General features: G+C 55.6%; 2 protein-coding genes across 4 annotated transcripts in view; one reads left to right on the top strand and one right to left on the bottom strand.

Annotated features, from left to right (window-relative positions):
- Nucleotides 1–2,329, top strand: part of TAF4 (TATA-box binding protein associated factor 4) — a 28,890-nt gene extending 26,561 nt beyond the window's left edge. For both annotated transcript variants that reach the window (XM_027559064.1, XM_027559063.1), the window contains exon 14: nucleotides 847–2,329. In XM_027559064.1, the coding sequence (XP_027414865.1) occupies nucleotides 847–1,014 (168 nt within the window). In that variant the 3' untranslated portion in view covers nucleotides 1,015–2,329. The remainder of the gene's footprint in view (nucleotides 1–846) is intronic.
- Nucleotides 2,330–14,742: 12,413 nt separating this feature from the next.
- CDH4 (cadherin 4) overlaps nucleotides 14,743–23,156 on the bottom strand; it is a 478,624-nt gene continuing 470,210 nt past the window's right edge. For both annotated transcript variants that reach the window (XM_027559062.1, XM_027559061.1), the window contains exons 10-16: nucleotides 22,542–22,795; nucleotides 21,895–22,037; nucleotides 21,236–21,469; nucleotides 20,173–20,406; nucleotides 19,861–20,000; nucleotides 19,051–19,215; nucleotides 14,743–18,486 (exon numbers count right to left, since the gene is read on the bottom strand). In XM_027559062.1, the coding sequence (XP_027414863.1) occupies nucleotides 18,280–18,486; nucleotides 19,051–19,215; nucleotides 19,861–20,000; nucleotides 20,173–20,406; nucleotides 21,236–21,469; nucleotides 21,895–22,037; nucleotides 22,542–22,795 (1,377 nt within the window). In that variant the 3' untranslated portion in view covers nucleotides 14,743–18,279. The remainder of the gene's footprint in view (nucleotides 18,487–19,050; nucleotides 19,216–19,860; nucleotides 20,001–20,172; nucleotides 20,407–21,235; nucleotides 21,470–21,894; nucleotides 22,038–22,541; nucleotides 22,796–23,156) is intronic.

Below are 23,156 nucleotides of genomic sequence, written 5' to 3'. Positions count from 1 at the left end.
GAAGACCCGTCCAGTTGGAAGTTGTGTGGTTTGTGTCCACGAGTGTCGGATAGAGACGGTGACAGACGTGCTGAAATCATGGATGCTGCAGCTGGGGGGGCGGCGACGTGGCGGGAAGGCACCCAGAACCCCAGCTCTGCAAGCAGGCAGGCACCAGAGCTCACACCTTCGGCGGGATCCCCCCGCAGGCTGACCAAACTGGGTGCTGAGCAGTGCAGGCCGCTGTCAGCCCAAGGGAGTGGGGAGCGCCCTCCAGGCCGCAGATGACACGGTGACCGAAGAGTCCTGCAGCCCAGCTCGCCGACTGCCAGCCCGCCCAGCCCACGAGCCTGGACCTTGCGGCTTTGGGAACGTGCCTTTGTTGGCGAAGTGGGAGGTGACATGGCCACCGCAGGTGCAGTGCCAGCCCACCTGAGTCCTGGACACCAGCAATGCCAGCCACAAGCCCTGGAGCCATTCTGCGTCCCTTTGGGGCAGGAGCCACCACGCTTTCCTTCTGTGCCCGGGGCCAGAGTCTGAGCTCTGTGGGGAGTCGCAGGGTTAGCATCTTCCAGTGTGTGCCTGAGCGCACCAGGCCTGGAGGTGGGCGCGGGGTCGTGCCTCCTGCTCTCACCCCTTCTGTTAGGGACTGGCTGAGCACCGCGGCTCCAGCAGTTGGCCTAAGCCTGTCCAGGCCTGGCTTCCTCCATAGCCGGGTTCCGTGGGACACCTGTAGGGAACCTTGCGCTGCCCCCAGGCCTGTGGTCCTGGGGTAGCACGTGGCCTTGCCCCTTCCTTCCAGCGCCGAGGGCCCTGCCCACCTCTGCGCTCCACTAACTCGGCTGTCTTCTCCTTTCTCGTCACCAGGGCTCGGGCCCAGGCTCGGCGGTCCCAGGCAGTTCCGGCGTCGGAACCCCCAGACAGTTCACGCGGCAAAGGATCACGCGGGTCAACCTCAGGGACCTCATATTTTGTTTAGAAAATGAACGTGAGACAAGCCATTCACTGTTGCTGTACAAAGCATTCCTTAAGTAGCACGGACGCGGCCTCTTAGCAGAGACGCCTGGGGACTTTTTATATATTTGCAGATTACGCCTTTTTGTAACGAGCAAATGGGATATTGTTTAAAAAACAGCCACCTCTTTACAATGGAACAGTTTTATATTCCTGTTTCTAAGTCAACTCTTCAGTATGGAGGAAAACATGTTTCTGTAACAGAGAACACAGAGGCCTGCGGGTACTCTTACAGGACAATTAAATCCTAACTCATCTTTGATTGAGTGGCCTTCTTGCCAAACAAGCCATATATAAAAACTGATGGAATCGTTTAGCAAATAACTAGCTGCCCTCTTGTCACCTCATAGCGGTTTCTCCATCGTTTGTGCATTTGGTTTAGTTCAACCCAGCTTACTGCGTAGGTGTGTGTCTACAGCCAGTGACCTCATTTCACTTATTTTATTTTTGTATTAGTCAGTTGGCAAAGCAAACTGATTTTTTAGACTATTTATCTTCCTCCCTCCCCCGCCCCTCCGTTCAGGATCCTCGAGGAGCAGGCAGCCCACCGTCCGCCTGCGCCTCGGGGCTCGTCCCGCTTCGTGGGGCCCCGGTGACGCGGCTCCTTCTGAATGTGTGGTCAGCATCTGTACAAATGCATTTTATTTGCTATTGTTTGTAAAGCTGTAAAGTTAAAAGAAATGAAAACCTTTTCAGCATAAATCTATTTTACTTGCACTGTGTTTTTTAGCTAAAAGTGAAAACTTAGATGAAATAAAATCAAAGTTGAGAAGAATCATCAAAAGACTGTTTCTCAGTGTGAATCAAGTGTTGAAAAATGGTTGGTGTATTTTGTCAGTAATTGTACATAATTTTTGGCACATAACATGAAGATGGCTATGTAACTATAATTATTTTGCTAAGAGACTGTATGCAAGCTGTGGGCCCACTTTACAGACGTCCAGAGCAAAAGCCCCTTCTTTGTACCTATTTTTTTATTACAAATATACTAATTGGTTCTTTATATTTTCAGAGGTTATTGTATTAAATTGTCTATTGATAGTACTTTTATGACTGTAAATACTTTGGCTTTCTCTGTGTGAATTCTCATGTTAGACTTTATTCGCGCGTGTGAACTGAATGCTGATCAGTATTTTTTATGGACACCTGAAAACTGTTACACCTTTTATTTTGTCTTTTAGGAAATCCCTGTCTTTCCATTTTTTCATGTAAATTTTGCACAGTTACTTGTTCATATGTAAATATTTTACTTTCAAAAATGAAGTTTTTAATTGCTATTGTTTTATATAGGATTGAAAGAAAATTAACTCCTTTATTAAAAACAAATTTATCTGTATCTGTTTTGCCTGTTTTTCCCAGTTTTCCAGTTGTAGATTCTGCTGCCAGAGATTTTAGCTCTGGCTCCGCTGAGGTGTGTCATTATGAGCCACTTGTTAGGAGTCAGTGTCTATAACCCAGCGAGTCCGGTAGAAATAGCCTCACCTCCGAGGACAGGACCTGCCTCCAGAGTCAGACCCGGTGTCGCGTGTGAGGGCCCAGGAGCCGAGCTCAGGCCTTGCTCCCTGCCGGGCCACTCTTCCTCGGAAACGGATGGACTCGTGCAGCGTGGATGCTGGGCTGCTGTCCGTGCAGAGGCCTGGGGCGCCCCTGGGAGAGGGAAGGTAAGGCGGGGGTAGGGACACGTGGGCGTCCTGGCCCCAGCCCTGACGCGGACCGACCTTTGTGGTGGTGTGTGTTGGGGGGGGAGGGGGGGCGGGCGTCGCTGGAGGCCCCGCCCTGTCGGGCGGTGAGTGACAGCTTGGCCTCAACAAGCTGTGGTTCCTGAGGGGGCCTCCGCCTGGCCGCCAAGTTCACAGTAGTCCGGGTCTAGATAGTCCGGGTCTCGCGAGAGCCGCCGCCGGCCTCCTCGGTGTGATGGCAGTTGGCGTCCAGGTCTCGTGTTGATTTTGACTGGTTTGCGGGGCTCTCAAGATCCGTGGGTTCCTGTCAAGTTACAGCCTCAGTCTGACCCATGTTGTGTCGGTCTTCCCAGTGACGCAGCGCTGCGGTTGGTCGTCTCCGTGCTGGAGGCTGAGGTCGAGACCCAGGTGCAGGCAGTGGTATGGAGGGCGCGCCCAGGCCTCCCCGGCTCCTGGCGGTTGTGCGCATGCCGCTGTTTCTTGGCTTGTGGAAGCGTCGCTCTTTGCCTGCCGGGCTGTTTTCTCTGTGTGAACACCTGTCTCCGTGATGAAATCTCTCCCTTTCATAAGATGCCAGTCGTTGGGGTGAGGGCCTGCCCTAGTCATCTCGTTTGAGCTTTAATGGCCTCTGTGAGGATCCGGCCACGTTCTGAGGTCAAGTTCTGAGCTCCTGGGACGTTGGGACCCCCAACGTGATCCTTTTTGGGCGGGGGAGGCAGTTCAGCCCATAACACCTGTGATGCTGGCAATGAAAGAGGGTAGATGTGAATTTTTAGAGCCTTTCCTGGTGGCTCAGACGGTAAAGAATCAGCCTGAAATGCAGGAGATCTGGGTTTGATCCCTGGGTTGGGAAGATCCCCTGGAGAAGGGCATCCAACCCACTCCAGTATTCTTGCCTGGAGAATTCCATGGACAGAGGAGCCTGGCCAGCTACAAGTCCATGGGGTCACAAAAAGTCGGACAGGACCGAGTGACTAACACTTAGCAGGAAACACCAGGGCGTGATTTCCAGTCTTCCCTCTCTGTACCAGAATGCCAGAGGTGGTTGAGTACTGAGGTCATACTTGGACTCTTCCCCCACGACTAATACTTTGTTCTCACTAAGTTCTTGGCTGGGAAATACTGAGAGCAGGAGGTGAAGGGTGCAATAGAGGATGAGATGGTTGGATGGCATCATCGACTCAATGGACATGAGGTTGAGCAAACTCTGGGAGATAGTGAAGGACAGGGAAGCCTGGCATGCTGTACGTAGTCAGTGAATTGCAAAGAGTCTGATGTGAATGAGCAGCTGAACAATGATAAGTTCTTGGCCCTGAGATGAACTAGTTCAGCCAGTGAAGGGCGGCGGTACTCGCATTTCTGCATGTGCAGCCTTGGTTCCAGCTTGCCTGTACATCTGACAGGGTCTGGTTGTCCTGCCCAGGGCCTCGCCCAGGTGCAGACTGATGCTCCCTACCTAGGAATGACCCCCGAGAGAAGTGTGGCCGGCAGCTCAGAGGCAAATGTGTCTGTGTTTATGCCTCCTGTGAGCACTGGGTACTGTTCAGTGTCTCAGCAAAATCGTTAGCAGTTGTCTCAAGTCCGACTCACATTCCTGTGTGGGCTTGGGATAGACAGCTGTTGGGCTAGGCCAGGACCATGACCAGGATGTCTGTTCTGACCATGTGCATCCCCCAGGGAACTACAGTGGCAGCTGGGCAGAAAGGCAGAGGAGAGAAAGGCATGAGGTTTGGAGAGGAAGAAGGTGAAGGCAGGACTTTAGGCAACACAATCACAGGCACAGAAATCCCAGAAGAATCTACAAACACATTGAAACTGAGCTGTGTATTTGCTAAGATATTGGAGTACAAGGTCAGTATCCAGAATAATGTAATTCCCATGCACCAGAAGCAGAAAGGTAGAAAGTGCAAAAGAGAGCATTACCACCACCACCGAAAACATTGGGGTACCTCGGAATATATGCAGTTTAAGATCTTAACATTGAAATTAGGTGAAAGAGGACCTAAAGGGAGAAATACACTGAGCCCTTGGAGGGGACCCAATATTGTGAAGACAGTGGTTCTGTTCAGACTGATTCAGTGCCATCCCAGTCACAACCCAGCAGTTCTCATAGAAACTGAAATCTGATTCCAGAAGCTGCAGAGGATAAAAGAGCCAAGACAGTTTGGAACAAAATTGGAGAATTTCCACCCCTGGATTTCATGACTTGCTGTAGAGATAAAATAACCAGGACAGTGCAGTATTGGTGTAAAGACAGATACAGGATCCATGACCAAAATAGAGTCCAGAAATGCATCCATACGTTATGGTCACTAGGTTTTTGCTGGTGTGAAGCAGATCCCTGATGGGGGATGTGCACCTTGACTCTACCCTCACACCACACGTGTGGCTTAGAGATGGACCATAGGCCTGAAAATGGGGCTAACACTGCAGAGCTTCTGGGGGAAGATGTCACAGATCATTGTGACCTGGGAGTGGGCAGGGATTTCTAAGGGCACAGAAAGCACAAACTCTAGAGAAAAGATTGGACAATTAGGGCTTACAGATCCGCTCATCAAAAGGTGCTTTTGTGACAGAGAGAGGCCAAGCCAAGGACTTCCAGAAGACATTTGTGGTGTGTACTCCTGACAGAGGACTCGTGTCTAGAATACATTAATAGAAGAATTTCACAACTGAGCAGTTAAAAGACAACTCATTAAGAAATGTGCGAGACCCTTGGACAGGTGCTTCATAGAAGACATGCCAGTGAGCCAATACATGAATGGAAAGGTGTTCACCATTACTGGTCATCTGAGAGGAGCAAGTGAAAACCACAGCAGGTTGTCACAGGTGCCCACATTGGCTCAAACTCTATAAAGATCAGTGGTATCACATTGTGGGTGCCCCGGGCAGGTGAAACTTCACACGTGCTGTCGTTGTGTCACATGGCAGGAACACCTGAGGAACTGTGTCACTCTATGTAAACATACTCCATCAAGGTGAACGCATACAAACCGGAGGTTATTTATTCAGTGAAATAACTATGCTTCCGTGTGTGCTTAGTCATGTCCAAATCTTTGTGACCCATGGACTGTAGCCTGCCAGGCTCCTTGGTCCATGGATTGCTCCAGGCAAAAATACTGAAGTTGGTTGCCATTTCCTACTCCAGGGGATCTTCCCAACCCAGGGATTAAACCCATATCTCCTGCATTGGCAGGTGAATTCTTTACCACTGCATCCCCTGGGAAGCCCTCAATGCAGTAATACCCGGGAGTAAAAGGAACCAGCTACAGTAAGTCCCCTACATACAAACCTTCAAGTTGTGAACTTTCAAAGATGCTAATGTGCGTTCCGTCAATGTCAGATATGAGTGAAATTGCAACTTGCCCTCCGTCTCCTATTGTTGACGATCTTTTGGCTCCACCATCTCCCACCTCCTTTCCTTGCTCCAGTTAGTAACTCTCCCTGCTTGCTCACTCAATGCCAGCCTCTATATGCCAGCTGTAGTACTTTCAAGGTGCTGTCCTGTAAGATTAAAAGTTTTATTTTTTGTGTTTGTTTTTTTATGTGTTCTTTGTGTGAAAAGTGTTGTAAACCTATTACAGTGCAGTACTATATTATTTCTGAGCAGTTTGGTCTTCTGAGCAGATCTGGAGGTCTCCCATTGTAGAAGGGTACCTAGGCTAATTTGAACAAATTGGGTTTATGAATGTGCTTTCGGAATGGGACTCATTTGTAAGTAGGGTACTTACTATACTGATGTGGTCAGTAACCTGGGGCATTAGCTCAGGTGAATAGACGCTAGTGCTGGGCCTGAGGTGAGGAGCTGTCAGCAGAGGGAAGGCCAGGGAGGCCCACGGTGTCTGGGAGTGACACCCAGGGCAGGGGCATGGCACAATTTATGTGGCTGCAGAGTCGCCAGTGCCACGTGAAGGTTCAGGCCAGCACACGGTTAATCATCAGGCCAGGGGCAAGGATCGCCATAGAGTGGTGGGCAGCTGCCCTGCCCCCAGGGATGCCCTGCAGGTGGGATGCTGCTGAGGAGGGGGTGATGGAGAGAGAATGGGTTGGGGGTTGAGCTGTGTATATAAGCTTGGGAACAGACTGTGTGGGAAGAGGGGCAGGAGCTGAAGGCGGGCCTTTTAAAGATGGGAAATGACCCCTAGGGACTGCTGGTGCTGGCGGCAGCAGTCTCAGGCAGTGGTGGAGGGATGGCGCACGCTAAGGAAAAGAGAGGGTGTGAGCAGGGGGCAGCTGTGGGATGTAGGGAGGGGGAGCAGAGGAGGTGGGAGAGGGGAAGGGGTGCAGGGGAGGCCTGTGGGCATTCTACAGAAAGGAGCTCTACGTGTTTGGGGGCTGGTAGGAAGTCAGCTCTGGCTGCTGCTTCTGGAGAGCATGGCTGAAACCGAGGCCAGTACAGAGGTAAGGGTGGTGGTCTTGGAGCACCTAGATCCAGCCACGCCTGACGGCCCAGTAGTGAGCCTTTTTCGGAGGTGCTAGGGCAAGGTGGTGGCAAGAATTTCACTTGTCAATTCAGCCAGGCCTGCAGAAGCAGCCAGGCCCTGAAAACCGGCTCCTAGGAGGTTAGGGAAGGACTGAGGACCACCTCCTCACCCCCACCCCACCCCAATGTTACAGACCCCACCCTGGAAGGAGCCTAAGTGTTCCTTACTCCCACCCTCATGGTCCCTGCCCTTCTTCCCTTCCCAGGGGAAACTCAGCGAGGAAGCCAGGTACAGTCCCCAAGTCTGGCTGGGCCAAGGACCCCTCCCCCCTGAGAGGAGGGGAGGGACTGCCCCTTGGGAGGGGGTCCTCTGCCAACTGTGGGTGAGAGCATGCAGGGTTTTCTGGAAGAGATGAGCCTGGGGAAGAAGGGAGTCATGCAGGGAAGGAGGTGCGTGGGGGGAGGGGGAGGCGACAGCACCAGACCCAGGCCCCTCGTTTGGGCACCTGCAGAAGGGGTGGGGTCCTCAGGCCTCGCCCCACCTCATCTGCCCTCACTGGGTTCCTGGCAAGGTTGGCCTAGGGAGTTGGGGCTTGTGTCCCCTCCTCTGGATGCAGCTTTTTCACCCACTGGGACTCAGTTTGTTCATCTCTAAAGTGAAGACAGTAGTAACACTCCCACCCCCAACCCAAGGGTGGCTGAGAGGGTTAACCAAGGCAGGTGTGAAGCCCACCTATTCAGAGTGTGGTTTCCATCTTCACTTCCTTGGGGAGGGGCGGAAACCTGGCTGGCGCCCTGGGTTTAGAGCCCAGAGGGCCCGTTACTAAGCTGATTGCCCGAGGGGCAGCTGTGTGCCTGCCCCCCAGGTCTGTGGGAGTGGAGGACCTCTCCATTCCCCCAGAATGCTCCAGTGAAGCTACCAAAATGTTATTAAAAAGCATGGGCATGCAACTGTGTGTGAAAACACTGGTCAGGTCTGAGAAAGAAATGGAAAGTTTTTGTGCCAATCTGCAGATTATAATCTAGGAGGCAGCTTCTCAGAGGGCTCTGAGGATGTCTCAAGGAGATGAGGGGAGGGGCAGCATAAGTGATCTTTTAAAAAATTACTTGTTTTTGGTTGCATTGAGTTTTTGTTGATGCCCGTGGGCTGGTCTTTTCTTTAGGGTGGCTTCTCATCTCGGAGCATGGGCTTTAGTAGTTGCGGCTCAATGGCTTTAGAGCACAGGCTCAGTATTTGTGGCCCACGGGCTTAGTTGCTTTGTGGCATGTGCAGTCTTCCCAGACCAGGGATCGAACCTGTGCCCCCTGCATTGGCAGGCAGAGTCTTATACCCTGTACTACCAGGGAAGTCCATGTATATGACTTTGTTCGTGGGGTGCAGGCAGCCAAGCACACAGCTTGGTGGGAGATAACTGTTGTCTTTGAGTAGGTCTCTAGTTAATGGTTTTAGTGCTTTTCTCAGTATGGGAAGAGGCAAGAAACTGGGTTCCTAAGATTCTTTCCTAAAAATATCTGACTACCTGAAGGCCAGTCCTGCCAGTTTCCCCAGGGCACAAAGCGCCTTGCCCTGGTCTTTGCCGTGAATTCCTGTTGGGCTGTGCTGCAAGTCAGCAACTGTGGTGCTGGTGACTTGATTCTTGTAGGACTGGGTGGTGGGCAAGGGTCTTTGTGTACAGTCCCCTCCCTTTTGGCCTGAATTTCTACGCAGAGTTGGGAGGCATTTCATGACCAGTTTGTCCCCCTGTGCTCATTCTCTGGTCAGGTGAGGATTTTGTTGCTGGGCACTCGATGTGCTGTTACTGGACCAGGCCCTGTTAACAGTAGTCAAGCCTTTGGGCCACCCAAAGGTCCTTCCCACGGGCCTCCTGGGTTCCCATGTGAGAAGTCCTAGGGCCCGAGCTGAGCAGGCAGGAAGCAGACACATAGCCTGAGGTACGTCCTCAGGCCCTGCAGTGGCCTGGCCCATCTCTGTTCACCACTTGTAGTTGACCAGCCGCCCAGAGTGACCAGGGACCCCCTTCCTGCTAACAGAATGAGGCAGGGCAGGGGCTGGCACCCACCATCCTGCAAAGGGCATGTGAAAGACTTGCTGGATTGCTCCAGGCATAGTCACTGGCCCTTCCCGACTTCTTCCATAGCTGTAGCCTGGTCCCCAACCCAGAGAGAAGTCCTGTAACTTCCCGAGAGAGGCTGAGAATCCAGGTTTTCTTTCTTTCTGCAGAGTTGGAGGGGTGGGGTGCAGGTGACTGGCCCCACCTAGCCTCAGGCCCAGCTGATCGGAGCCCAACTATGCCTTCTCCTCAGCTGCTCTTGACTGCCAGCCTCTAAGTTTCCATGGCAACCATTCCAGAAATTTAAAAGGAAGGAAAAGTCTAGGCTGCCAGCATAGACCCAGTCCTGGCTCCAGGTACAGAGTGCTCACCTCCCACCCCCTGCTTGGCCACTGGGGCCAGCATGCTTCTGGAAGTTTCTTGCCCCCTCCCTAAGTCACCCCCAGAGTCTTCTACAGCATTTGGTGGTGGGTGGAGGTCTCAGTCAATAGGGCCAGGGTGCAGTGCCCACCAGCTGCCTGGTTGGTTGGTGAAGGGAGATGGTGCCTGTCTGGTGAACAAACACATGTGCACAACCTGTGCACATCCTGCTTGCTTGCTGACCATAGCACTCATCCCTGGGGGCTGGCCCTGCAGTGTGGGTCCCCTGGTGCCTGCCCGCCCCTGGGCACTCTGAAGTGCTCATGGGCAGTTGGACTTTATCTCCTCTCAGTTCATCTTCATCTTCCCAGCCACCCACTGGGCAGGTGGTATTGGCCCAGAGACCTTTAGGGAACTTATCCAAGGTCAGAAGCTCCAGGAGGAGCCAAACTGGACTCTGGCCAGACTCTGGCTACACACTCACTGCTGCTCCAGGGAGGGGGGGCGCTGGTTAGCGAGTCTTGTCAGCTGGGGTGCCAGCTCCTTTGGGTCAGGCCACACTTGCTGCTTGGAGCACAGTGGGGACGGCCAGGGTGATCACTGCCCTGCCAAGATGTAGAGACAGATTGGGGGAAAACTTGAGGTAAAACCCATGAACATTCAGTAGTGAAGTTGTTGAAGGAATCCCATAAGGAGGCAGACGGTGAGAACTGAAGGACCATCTTGTGTGGAGACCTCTGCACACAGAGGAATCCGAGCGTTGAGGACCACGAGAGCCTCCCAGGCATGCAAGGCAGCGGGCTGCTCACATGGAGCCCAGGCTGCTGGGCCCCCTCCCCACTGCCTGGCCCAGAAGGGGAGGGCCAGGAGAAGTGGTGTCCCTGTGGCAGGAGCTCAGCAGGGCCAGACCTCTTCTCTCCTCTCTGTCGCAGTTCTTGCCTTTGAGGTAAGTTCCCAAGCAGGTGATTTATTCCCAAACAGGCAGAAGTTCCCATGGGCGCTTCCTGAGGCCACACGGGCAGGGCCAGACAGCTGAAAGTCAGCACCGTGGACAGCACCCTTCAGCCACATGTGAGTCAGGACAGCTGTGTGTGTGTGTGGTGGGGCGGGGTGGGAACAGGATTGGTGGACATTGTTTGGGTGGGGGCGGTGATAGAGCACGTGGGTTGGGAGGGAGGGCAGAGGGAGTGGACATGACAGGCTGTGGGCAAGTGACCCTGACACCTGGCCATCCCCTGGCCCTTTAGTGAGTATCCAGGGCCTCCTGCTTCCTCACGGTCAACCTTGAGGACCCTTATTTGGTGAGGCCTGATGCTGTCCAGGTGAGTCAGTGTTTAGGAGGCCCCCAGGCTTCAGAGTGTCCCCCACTCCAATCCAACCCCTGACGACCTGGGTCAGGATGAGCTTACTGCCATTCAGGCTTCTGGGGAGCTGCCGGCCAGGGTAGAAGGTGCAGGGAGTGTAGGGTGGTCATCAGGCCCTCTCATTCCAGGGTGGGCCCCCCTGGGAACCTCTGGGCCTCAGCCTCACCTCCGAAGGGGACTGACTGAACTACTTACCCCACCTTTGCTCAGGGGCCCTTCCATCTCTGATGAGGCTGCTTCAAGCTGCAGTATGGAGGGTCGAGAGAGAATTCTGCTTGTGCCCATGCACTACCCCTCTTCCCCAGACTGAGGTGCTTCAGGGCTGTGCTTGAGAGGCCTGCCCTGGGTGCCATGGGGGTAGGTCCAGTGAGCTGGCAGCACCCCTGCCCTTGTGGATGGGCCTGCTGGGGCAGATCTGTGGCAACTGAGCCCTCCTCCACCTCCTTCACCTGGCTCTGGGCTGTTGGGATGGTGGGCAGCTCCCGGGGGCATATCCCTGAGCAGATGGGGGAGGACTATGTGTTGGGGGAGAGGGCACTTAGGGGTTGAGAGAGGATGGGAGAGCAGGAAGGGATAGCCAGGAGAGCCTAAGAGAGCTGAGAGTGCTCTGGGCTCTTGTGAGATAGCACCCAGCTTGTGTTTATCAGTTAAAATTGGGTTCAGGGTGAAAGTTTATTTTTTTTCTTAAGTGAAAATTTTACCGAACTCAGGTCCAGCTGCTCACTGCTTAAAAATCAATACTGGAGTGGCACGTATTGGCAGGAATGGAAATGGTGCTTTTAATCAGAAAACCAGCAATCTGGGTAGGAAGGATTCTGTCCCCCAAAACGGAGTCCCGAGATTCTGCTTGGTCATGAGGGTTTTAAGGGGGAAAGAGGAAGTGAGGTCAGTTAATCATGGAGATAGGGGCCAGCCCCCACTGTCTGCAGGCCTTTTGGCTTCTTGTGATCTTTCCTTAGTTGCTGTCTTGTTCATGCACTTTGTTCATGAGATTACTGAAGGGGGAAGCTGGGATAGAGTCCCGGTTATCTATTAATTGCTTAGTCTTCCTTTCTATGTCTTTGATCCATGGAGAGACCCAACAGGTTAGGCCAGGGATTGTGTGATCAAAGATTTGAAAGATGTACTTGGGCCAGAGATGAGCAGAGCATGAGGGTGCCTGGTTTGAGGTTAGTGACAGTATAAATTTCTAAAGTGACGAGGTGAAAGGGCCTCCTGCAAAGAGCTCTTTCTTGCAAAGAGCTGCTTACAAATCCCCACTTGTCTGAAAATTATTCCATTTCTGTGGGATCAAGGGTGAAGTCCATCTTGTGTAACTTCTGTATGTTGACATAGTGAAAGTGAAAGTTGCTCAGTCCTGTCCAACTCTTTGCGACCCCATGGACTATACAGTCCATGGGATTCTCCAGGACAGAATATTGGAGTGGGTAGCCTTTCCCTTCTCCAGGGGATCTTTTCAACCCAGGTCTCCTGCATTGCCAGTGGATTCTTTACCAGTTGAGCCACAAGGGAAGGCCAAGAATACTGGAGTGGGTATCCTATCCCTTCTCCAGCGGATCTTCCCAACCCAGGAATTGAACCAGGGTCTCCTGCATTGCAGGCAGATTCTTTACCAACTGAGCTATCAGGGAAGCCCTGCATGTTGACAGAGGGCGCCATATTCTCAGAGTGGAAGCTGTTGACATGGGTGTGTAGCATCTCTTTGCTGACAATTTTAGTCGTGCGTCAACATTGAGTCTGTGACTATATAGTATTTGTTAGCTGCTGGAGCCACTCTTTTGTGACTCTGGGAGGTCTGGGAGACTCAGCTTTTCTACAGAGAGAGGGGGTGTGGAGGGGCCTTTGTGTGTGTGTGTGTGGGGTGGGGGAAGGAGGGGCACAGGATTCTGCTGGGTTCCAAAAGCAGCTCCTGGGGGTGCAGTTGCCCACCAGTCTGTCCATCCATAGGGCCCGCCAGTATCAACCTGGGGGTTCTCACTTAGTCCTGAGTCTCTGCTCTGTCCCTTATCACTGCCTCCTGGGACATGTGACTGCTTCCTCTCATGGTGTCCACTTTCCACTGTGCCCTGATCACCCCCCGTCCATCCCACTTGACCTCTCCCTGAGCTCCAGACCATCTTGCTGCCGGCCCAGGGCATCTAGCCATGTGGCCAGAGCTGAGTGCGGGTCCTCCCCACGCCTGGGCCGAGCTGGAACAGGGCCTCCATGAGGGTCAGTCCACCACCTCCCCCCCACATCCTGCCCTCACCCACACAGCCGTCTCCTTGTCTCTTGGCCCTGTTCTCTGTCACTCTCCGAGCCGTGGCTCCTCCTCTGCACAGGCTCCTCTCTCATCAAGGACACTTTCTCAGGGGTGGGCATCGGATTCGTGGTGGGGGCTGCCATGTGGCTGGGGCATATGGAGGGCCAGCTGGTATCACTGCCTCCCGTGGCCTCCTGTGTGCATCCCCCAGCATATTGGTCCCAGAGTCTGCCCCTTCCCCCAGCTCCTGGCTGAACTCGGCCTCCTTGGTGGAGCAGCTGAGGCCCCAGGGGCTTTGCCAGTGCTCACCTGAACTGACTGCTCTCACTGCCCTCCTGGGCCTGTGTCCACATGTAGGTGAGGATAGTGACCTCTCTCTGGCAAAATGACCCAAGGATAGGCCATGGGGTCAGAGAAGGGGCTGCCTGGCTTCCAAGAGACCCCAGGCTGGCCTTTGTGGTTGTTCGAGCCAGGCCTCTGCTTTGGGGACAGCCAGGCCTCTGCCTCCAACCCCATGGCTTGGGATTTCCCAGGCAAGAATACTGGAGTGGGTTGCCATTTCCTCCTCCAAGGTATTTTCCCCACCCAGGGATCAAACCCATGTCTAACCCTAATCTCCTGCTCAGGTCTCTTGCATTGCAGACAGATTCTTTACCTGCTGAGTAAAGAATCTACTGAGCCACTTGGGGAGCTGGGAGGAGTGACTTTAAGCAGAATGACCGCTCCCCAGCCCTGCCCCTGGCCCTTGCCCCAGGGGTCTGATTACAAGGAGTTTGTGCCCCACCCCTCTTTGACTGCCTATCCCAGGCCCACAGCAGTTGTCTAATTGTGAATGTCATTAGAGGCAAGTGTTAATTGTGCCTGTGATTGTCAGCTGCACCTGTGATTAGCTGTGATTTGAGCCCCAGAAAGGCCTGGTGGGGGTGGTTGGGGCTCCCTCTGTGGGTTCTGACTGTATCACTTAGTTCTGGCTGAGCTGGGCACCCCTCAGCCTTTCCGAGCTGCTTCCCTGAGGCTGGCAGAGCCCCAGCGAGTCCAGCAGTGTCCCTGAGGGTCCCCTGTGTGGCTCTCTGACCAGCAAACTGTGAGCCAGTGCAGCTCAGACTCGGGCCAGTAGTCAAGTGCAGGCTGCGCTGTGAGAGCATCTGAGGACTGGACCCACTTGCCTTGGGGTCTCTGGCCGGCATGGGGCTGGGGGTGTAGTTTGTGCTGGAATGAAGAGCCCCTGTGGTGGGGAGAAGGTGGGGGGCGCACAGAGAATCAGAGGGGCAGGAGAATCCTAAACCTGACCCAGGCCTTCCTGCTGTTACGAAGGTATGTCTGCCAAGGCAGGAGGTGGGACGCACCTTGTTTAGCAGTTTGTTAGCTTGGTCTATACCTTCTAGGAACGTTACCATATTTAGATGCGTGGCACTTGGGTCTTGTTTGTCCACACCCCTAGGCCTGACCCGTGGGAGGTGCCTGGTTCTGTTGAGGGTTGTGCTCGGAGCCCAGAATGGAGCCCGAGACACAGTGGGTGCTGAGATGTTTGCCGAGCGAGCAAGTCCCACTCCTGACACCAAAGCCCCTGTGTTCATCCATCTGCTGTTCATAGGGACACTCGAAGAAAAACAAACCAGGGTGAGCCGACTGCGTAAAAGGGGGGCTTTATTTACTCCCCTGCAGCAGCGTCCGCTCCCGCACACGACGACCCTGCGGAGCCGCTGCTCAGTGTGGAACCAAGACCGCCTGGCACTAAAAACACATTGAAAACATCAACGCTCTTCCCTTTTTTTCCTTTTTTTTTTTTTTTTGGTACAAAATGATACAAACAACAATACAAAATAGTTGTGCTGTTGACAATTACAAAAAAAGTTGGAACATTTGTCTAACTGCGCGATGCTCAGTTGCAGTGAGAATACATCATACTCCAGTATCTTTCCCCAGAACAACCACAGTCATGCGGGCTGCTACACATGTTGTCCATTGTCAAAAAGAAACATGCAAAAAAAAAAAAAAAAGATCAGAATGGGAAAAGGAGAGAGAAAGGAAAAGCGAGACGCGTTCCAATTATACACAGAGGTGGTCCCCCCACGGATCCCGGCATTGCGGGGCCTGTCGTATATACACCACGTGGCCGGGGGCTGTCTCACAGGGCGCTCTTCGTGGGGGAGACTGTGTTTGCTTTTTTGGTGTTCCTTTCAGCCGTGACAAAACCCAAGACTCTCCTCCCTGACATTTCCCCTCAGAGAGAACAGAGTTGTCTTGAAGACCTGGGTGGGTCAGTGGTGCTCACAGTAGGGAAGCCTGATGGCTGGCTGGTACCCTGACCCTCTGGCGGTGGAAGGCCTGGCACCTGGGTGTTCTGAGAACACGAGAAGGGGAAGGCCGGCTGGGCCATGGGGAAGGGCTGCCAAGGCCCGATAGGCTTGGGGCTCCGGGTTGGGGATGCCTGCTGCCTGAGACTGGAGTGTCCTTGTAGGTGAGTCCTGGTCACAAGAACAAAAATCTCTGTGGGCACAGGACTTGCCTGAGCACCTCGCTCGCGCCGAGTCCAGGCCTCCTCTGGCTGCACCCCCTGGTCTGGACCTGTCACATCTATAAGCTACGTGAGAAACGTTTGACACTGACTGTGTAGCTAATGCTAACCGTTGGTTGGGACAGAGTTCCCAGATGCTTCTGGGAGAGGGTAGGGGTCTCCAGAGGCTGTCTGGGGTGGCAGTGAGGAGGGGCTGCTCTCTGGCTGCCTGGGAGCAGGGATGGGGCCTGTGTAACATAGACAGATTGTGGGGTGGGGGCCTGGCAGTGATGAGAGGAGGGGGAGAGGAGCTGCAGGGAGGCTGGGGGGCTGGTGTTCAGGACAACGAGCTGTGGGCTGGGCCTGGCACCCCATCCCTGGGGTGAGCCCAGGACCCTGGGGACCCAAAGAGGCTTCAGGAGTCCAGTGGGGAGAGTCCACAGCTGTCTGGGTCCCCCACCCCATATTGATACTTAGAACTTTGACTGCAAAAACAAACGCGAGATTCCAGCTCACATCTCACCAACCCTGAGGACACTAGCAGTCCTCAAATGGCCATGCCTCTAGGTGCTGGGACAGTCCTCATTGGCTATCTGAACCCGAGCGATTTGCATAGCAGGAAGGGGGTATCCCCCACCTCGGCAGGCTACCCACCTAGGTCTATGAGATGGGCTATCTGCCTGGGGGCATCAGCACATGACCCAAGCGGTCGCTGCCTCTGTCTGCCTGTCCCTTCGTCCCTCCTTGGGCCATTGTGGACGGGGTCAGGATGGACCTGCCTCCCTCAGACCACAAGCTGAGTCGCCTCCCCAGCTCAGCTCAGCCCTGGGAGAGGGGATGGAGTTAGCGAGGAGTTTGGGGAAGACCCTGACGTCCAGCGGGGACACACCCACGCGGATCACACACACACACACACGTACACTCAAGTTCATCTTCGAGGCTGAAGCTGTTTAGAAAAGAGGATGACCATGGCATTGGGGGCAAGCCATGGGTGGGGGTGTGGATCAAAGACCCTCTCCATGGAGAACATGGGGAGTATGTGCACCCCTGTCCCAGGTCCTCTGGAGGCCTGACCCCAGGAGCAGACCCAGGGTGGGGCTCCAGGGCAGGCCTGATGCCAAGTCCTGCTGGGGAGCTGAGAGCAGGTGAGGATTCCCCTGGAGGGGCCTCTCCAGCCAGCCCAGATGCCTTCACACCAGACAGGCTATCCCTGGGTGATGCTTGGGGGAGAAGCTGCCCCAGGGCATTTTCTCACCCGTTCCCCTCTAGCTGTCCACTCCCCGCAACCCCGGCAAACACAGCAGGGGCTCCGGTGGGTCCTTGGGACGCGGTGCCTCTTGCTGTCCTGTGGAACTGAGCCTGGAGTCTGGCTTGAGAGTCACACTGCCCGTCAAGAGGGCACGTCCAGGTGTGAGAGCTTGAGCAGCTAACTGGCCCAGCAGCTGCTGGGGGCTGATACCGGTCCAAAGGAAAGGAGACTGTTCCCGGCGGGCGTGGCCCAGACATGTGTGGGATGGACCGCACGGACGACGAGACTGTCCCGGCATTGGGGCAGACTTCTGCCATCCTCGTCAGCTCCCGGGCTCCAGAGACCGGTCCAGAGGGGCAGAACTGGGGCAGACCCCAGAGTCTCCCGCTGGCTGTGCTGGTTTCTGGACCCCAAGTGAGCATCAGCTCTCCCTGTGGTCGGTGCAGCCCTGCCAGTGGCCAGAGACATCCAGAGCCTTCGGGGGCTGGACTGGTGAGTGAGTGGGGGCCTTTGACTTGGGGTCTCTTTGAAGTCTTATTGAAAGGGTGGAGGGCTCATGCCAGGGGTTGGTGGGATGCTGGCTGGTTTTGGTTGTGGGTTCTTGGGACACCGTACTCTCTTGGACCAAAGATAGTGGGGACCTGGGTGTCTTTCAGGGTCACAGTTGGCCCTGGGGGAGGCCTAATGATTGACTGGGGGGCCCTGGGCAGCCATGGGGGACATCAGGGACGGCCCCAGCTGTTTCCAGCTTCTGGGAGTCAGGGCAAAAGTCAGAGTGCACAGTGGGTCTTGGGTCCATGGGCCTGGCCCACACCCAGGGGACTTGCTGCTGCAGAAGCTGAAGGTAGGTCTTTGAGCTGACCTGGGGACCCCATGGGGTAGGAGACCCTGACTGTGGACAGCAAAGCATGAGGACTCAGAGGGGCTGATGGGGTTTGGACCCGTTGTTCTTCTTTGTCAATTATCAAGCGAGTCACCCATTTGTTTTCTTGATAAAAGATCAAAAAAAAAGAAAAAAGGACACATTCTTTCCAATTCCTTAATTGGTGCCTTCAGAGCTGGGACTAGCCAGGCCTGGGGGTGCTCAGGACCGGGTGGGGGGTCTGTCTGCTTGCTTTTAGTCGCTCCTGAGTTTGAGGGAATCTGATACATGTACCAAAAGGCACTTTCATTTTTTTTTTTAAAACAGTGCTTCTGTCCTAAGAAATTCAAGTTAAGACAGAGTGCCTCTTGCTCTCCTCAGTGCTGAGTCAGCCGCGGGTCAAGTGTTCATGCCAGACAGCTGGGGCGGGGGCAGGGCGGGGACCCCCACCACTAAGTGACATGGCCTTGGGGGTCGGGAAGGCCCGTTGCCTCCTCCAGTCCTGCTCCTCCCGTCCGTCCGTCCGTCCATCCATCCTTGCGTCCGGCAGGGAGGCCCGTTAATCCTCCTCGCCGCCTCCGTACATGTCCGCCAGCTTCTTGAACCTGGGCCCCCAGTCGTTCAGGTAGTCATAGTCCTGGTCTCCGGAGCTGGAGGAGTCCAGGGAGCTGACGGAGCCCGCTGTGGAGCCGCTGCCCTCGTAGTCAAACACCAGCAGCGAGTCGTACGGGGGCGCCGTGGGGTCATTGTCGGCTGCGCGCAGTCCCTGGGGCCACAGAAACGGGGTTAGAGTGCGGGCGGGGGGCTGGAGATGTGGGGTGGGGCCCCGCATGCAGTCTCCCGCATGTCCGTGAAAGGTGTCTCAGAGCTCAGAGTAGAGCACAGTTTGCAGACTGGCCTGGCGGGGGAGGCGGCCACACACTGGCTTCGCCGTCCCCCTCTTTCCCACAAAGGAAGATGCGGCAGAGGTGGGGTGCACCCTTGATGCCTGTGGACTTGTCAGGTGGGCACCTTGGGGTCAGTATCAAGACGGGGGATGAGCAAAGGCAGGGACCCTGTTGGCTGGAACTTCAGATCCCAGATGTCAGGAGGGGGACTCAAGTGTGTGGTCAGGTGGCCGCTCTGGATGAATGCCCACCTCCTAGGCCATTCCCAGTGGGGATGCTGAGGGGAGGGGCTTGACCTGCTCCCCCGCCACACCCCCCAGGCAGGGCTCAGTGAACCCAGGTCTGAATCTGCCTCCTCATGCCAATCCCTCTCACCGAAAAGTGAGCTTTTCTGGTCCGTGTGAGCATGTGTGCCCACCCTGCCCCCCCACCGGACCACCCACCTCGTTGATGAAGTCGCCGATGTCTCCCGGGTGGGGCACCACGGGCCTTACTGGGTACTGGGGTTCGGCGCCCACGGGCCTCTCGTCCACCCGCCGCACCCCAGGGGCCTTGCTCAGCACATGCTCCATGGCCTCTGGCTGCTGTAGCTGGCTGAGGTCGTAGTCCTGGGGGGGTGGTGGAGTCAGCGAGGGGGTCCGGGTGGGGGTGGGGGACAGCAGGCAGAGACACCAGGGAGGTCCATGGGGTGCATCCTTGTCCGGTTCTATCACCTGGTCTGTCCTTTCTGAAAGGCTTGCCTTGCCTCTGTCCATCAGATCCTGTCTGTCCTCAAGGCACACGTGGGGCTTGTGCCCCCAGCCCTCCCCAACCCAGGTCCACCCCTCACCTGCTCTGTACCACGTCCCTGACCTGGGACCAGTGTTACCCCACTTCACAAGGATCCCTGAGCTTTCATGGGGTAAAGTGAAAGTCGCTCAGTCTGACTCTTTGTGATCCCCATGGACTATACTGTCCATGGAATTATCCAGGACAGAATGCTGCAGTGGGTAGCCTTTTCCTTCTCCAGGGAATCTTCCCAACCCAGGGATCGAACCGAGGTCTCCCACATTGCAGGTGGATTCTTGACCAGCTGAGCCTGGTAAGACTCACCCCAAATCCCCAGTGAGGCCCACCCAGCAGCTCCCAGGTCCCCCTCAACGAGCCCTGGCATGCTGAGGGAGGTGCGGGTGGGGGCACAGGGCTGAGGAGAGGAGGTCCCAGGGCCCCCATGGGTGTGCTTGGCGGGGCCGGGAGGGTCCGCACAGCCTCACCTGGTCCTCCTCGCCGCCCCCTTCCTCGTCGTACTTGAGGATGTTGTCCCGCACATCGTCCTCGGGGTCAATGAGCAGCTGCTTGGTATGCCGCTCCTTCTCCCGCCGCTTCATCCACATGACGAAGAGCAGGACCATGGCTGTGGGATGGGCTGCTGTGAGCAGGTTGTGTGTGTGTGGAAGGCAGGCACGTGTGGCCACTAGAGCCTGTGTCCATTACCACGCCTCTAGTCTGGATCCGGCTTGTGGCAGACTCCGGTGGGTAGGGTGCCGCCCGCCCCACCTCCCCCGGGACCCGCCGGCCGCACTCACTGAGCAGCATGACGATGCAGATAAGGATGGCCACGATGGCACCCGTGCCCAGCCCGGCCGCTGCCACTGCGCCCACGGTGGTGCAGTCGCCGTTGTCGTCGCATGGGCACACCTTGACTTTGATGATGGACGTGTGGGACAGCGGCGGGTTCCCCGAGTCTGTGACCGTGATGGGGACGTCGTACACCCCGGCCTCCAGGTGCAGGACGCGCAGGCTGAGCTGGGCGTAGTCACCTGGGTGGGGGCAGGGTGCGCTCTGCTCAGTGGGCAGCCAGCCCTGCCTCCTGAGCGAGACGAACGCAGGCAAATAGGCACAGGCTCGGCCTGTCTGGCTAAGACACACGTAGACACACACATCTCTCATCATGTAAGGTTAAGAGACTTGGCAATTCAGGAACAGAGCAATTGCAACATGTGGGATGAAGGAATTATTTCCTTAATATGGAAAGGGTTCTACCAAGTCAATTAGGAAAAAAAAACCTATTCCAAAGAAAAACAGTGAAGGACATTGACCAGATAATTCACAGAAGCAAAAAATGGCAAATAGATGAAAAAATGTCCACTGGTAGTTATAAAATGCAAGTGGAAACAGTGATTTTGCCTAAGAAATTGGAAAAATGATTTTAAAACAATAATGCTGTGTTGGCAAGGGTTTGGGGAACAAGTAAATGCTATCAGAACTCCAGAACTTGGAAGCCCTGTCCACCAAGACCATGGCTAGGAAAGTGCCTCAGGGAACATGGTGGTGTTGGGGTCCCCATTGTTTGATGACTGGCTCAGGGAGTGGTCTCAGTCACGTGTGGTTACAGTGGTAGAATGGTCACGTGGAGCTCTTTAAAGGACAAGGTTGGGGCGTGCTTTGGGGCCTCCTTGGTGGCTGAGCCCTGGAGTCGGCAGGGCCCCTGCCCTGCAGGAGAGGGCTGCGTGGCCCCTGTGAGACTGACTCCTGACTCCATTGCTCCTGCTTCCCGGGTGACAGGCCCGGGTGGGGCTGCCCTCTGGACTCGGTCTGACTTTCCCGGCAGCCGGGCAGCCAGTGGGCAGGTGCCCATGGTGGGCTCACCATTAAGGCGGGTGACAGTCCAGTTGTTGCGCACGCTCGCCGGGACAAAGGGCAGCTCGAAGACATAGGGCCCGATGTTGGGGTCCACGTCAGCATCAGCCGCTGTGATGTTGATGGCATTGAGGCTGGGCTTCTCACAGACCTGTGCCTCCTTGGGCAGCAGCTCGGGGGCGTTGTCGTTGATGTCGATAAGATAGATCTGGAGGGTCCCAGTACCACTGGCCGGGGGAATCCCTGTGGGTCGGACATGGGCAGTCACGCGGTCACTCCTGGGCTCCACGAGCACAGGCCTGCCCAGGACACACCCCATGGCCCCATACACTGACTCTGCTGTGTGATATACACAGCGACTCAGTTGTAGACCACATATGAGTGGCACACGCCTGCAGCCGTGTGGTCATCCTGGAGCTCCCAAGCCTAGCCCCTGCCTCAGTGTAGGCCCACGGTGTGGGTGGACTGGTGCTGGCTGGCCAGAGCTCTTCCCTCTGTCCTCTGCTGACCGTGGTCCTGCCTTTTGGTGGCATCTCCAACCTGACAGTAACAATCGTGTTTTTTGGCTGAGGCGGGCTTCAAATGGATGAGGGAGGGGCTCCAGGGCACCAGTGGCCAAGGGGACCCAGCTCACAGTCCCCCCACCCAGCACATCCCCCTGGGCGCACCGTTGTCAGCTGCCAGGAAGGTGGCCTCATAGACGTTGTTCTTGATGTAGAGAGACTCGCGGTCAAGCACGGCCGCCGTGCTGATCTGGCCATTGGTGGCGTTAATGTGTAGCCAGTTCGCCGGGTCTGAAAGCTTTGAGTATCTGCAGGGAGGAGGAGGGGTGAGGTGAGGGGCTGGGGGAGCCCCTCCTGCCTGCCCACTTGCTCCCTGAGCTCACTGGGGCCTCCCACTTGGGCCGGTGACAGCAGTGTCTGGAAGTCCCTGAGGAGGATGGGCTACTTAACCTCACAAGAACCCTGGGAGGCAGATTCTCCTATCAGCCCCCTTTATAGAGTGGAGACGGGGGAGCAGAGAGGGCTGGTGACTTGCAAAGTCACAAAGCTCGGGAATTAGAGGTGAGGTCTGGATCCAGTCTAACGCCAGATGTGGATGAATGTCCTTCAAGCTTTTCCCACCATCTTGTGGGAAGGCAGTCTGGTGGCTGGTGATCCAGCTGTCCCCGGACTGGGCCTCCCTGCCTAGGGGCGCCCCTAAGCACCCACCCAGGACTTTCCAGGTTTCAGGTTTCACTGGGCACTTTAGGACTCTTCTCTGTGAAGCACGGGGCACCCCCTTCCCAGGGCCTGAGAGTGCTCTGTGGGCCCACCTCACAGCCTGCTGCATGAACCGGTCGGGGTCCACTGCTGAGAATGTGGTGAGCACAGTGCCAGTGGGCACACCCTCCTCCAGGCGGATCAGCTTGTGGTTGGAGGGGAAATAGGGGGCCTCGTTGATGTCCATGACGGAGATGGTCACCCCCGCCGTGGACTGGAAGGACATCTGGATCCCGCTGGCCAGGGGCGCCTGGTTGGACACCATCACGGTCAGCATGAATGCTCTGTTCAGCTCGTAGTCGACTGCCTGGAATGAGAGGCACCAAGTGGGGCAGCCAGCTTAGTGCCCACGGGGCTGCTTGGTCTGCACCTGCTAGCTCTGGGCCCCAGAGGCCGGTCCCCAGGAATGCTGTCCCCCAGCTTCTGTGTCTGGCTTCCTGCGGGGTTAGGGCAGTGAGAGGAGAGAGAGAGTGGGGTTGAAGGACCTCACACCTCACCTTCCACCCCCATGTCTGGAGTGGCAGCAGCTGGGCTCCCTGGGGCCACAGTTCCCCCAGGTTCCCCCCAACCAGGCCTCCAGCTCTCATCCTGCATTGGGAGTATGGAGTCCCCACCCTGTTCCTGAGGCCCTGGGGGGTTGTTGTCTGTCCAGGCTGCTCACGTGCTAT

Source organism: Bos indicus x Bos taurus, chromosome 13 (genome assembly GCF_003369695.1).
Source record: "Bos indicus x Bos taurus breed Angus x Brahman F1 hybrid chromosome 13, Bos_hybrid_MaternalHap_v2.0, whole genome shotgun sequence".
In the NCBI taxonomy this organism is placed as follows: domain Eukaryota; kingdom Metazoa; phylum Chordata; class Mammalia; order Artiodactyla; family Bovidae; genus Bos; species Bos indicus x Bos taurus.
The sequence above is the reverse complement of the archived record's forward strand: the minus strand, read 5'-3'. Positions and strand labels throughout refer to the sequence as shown.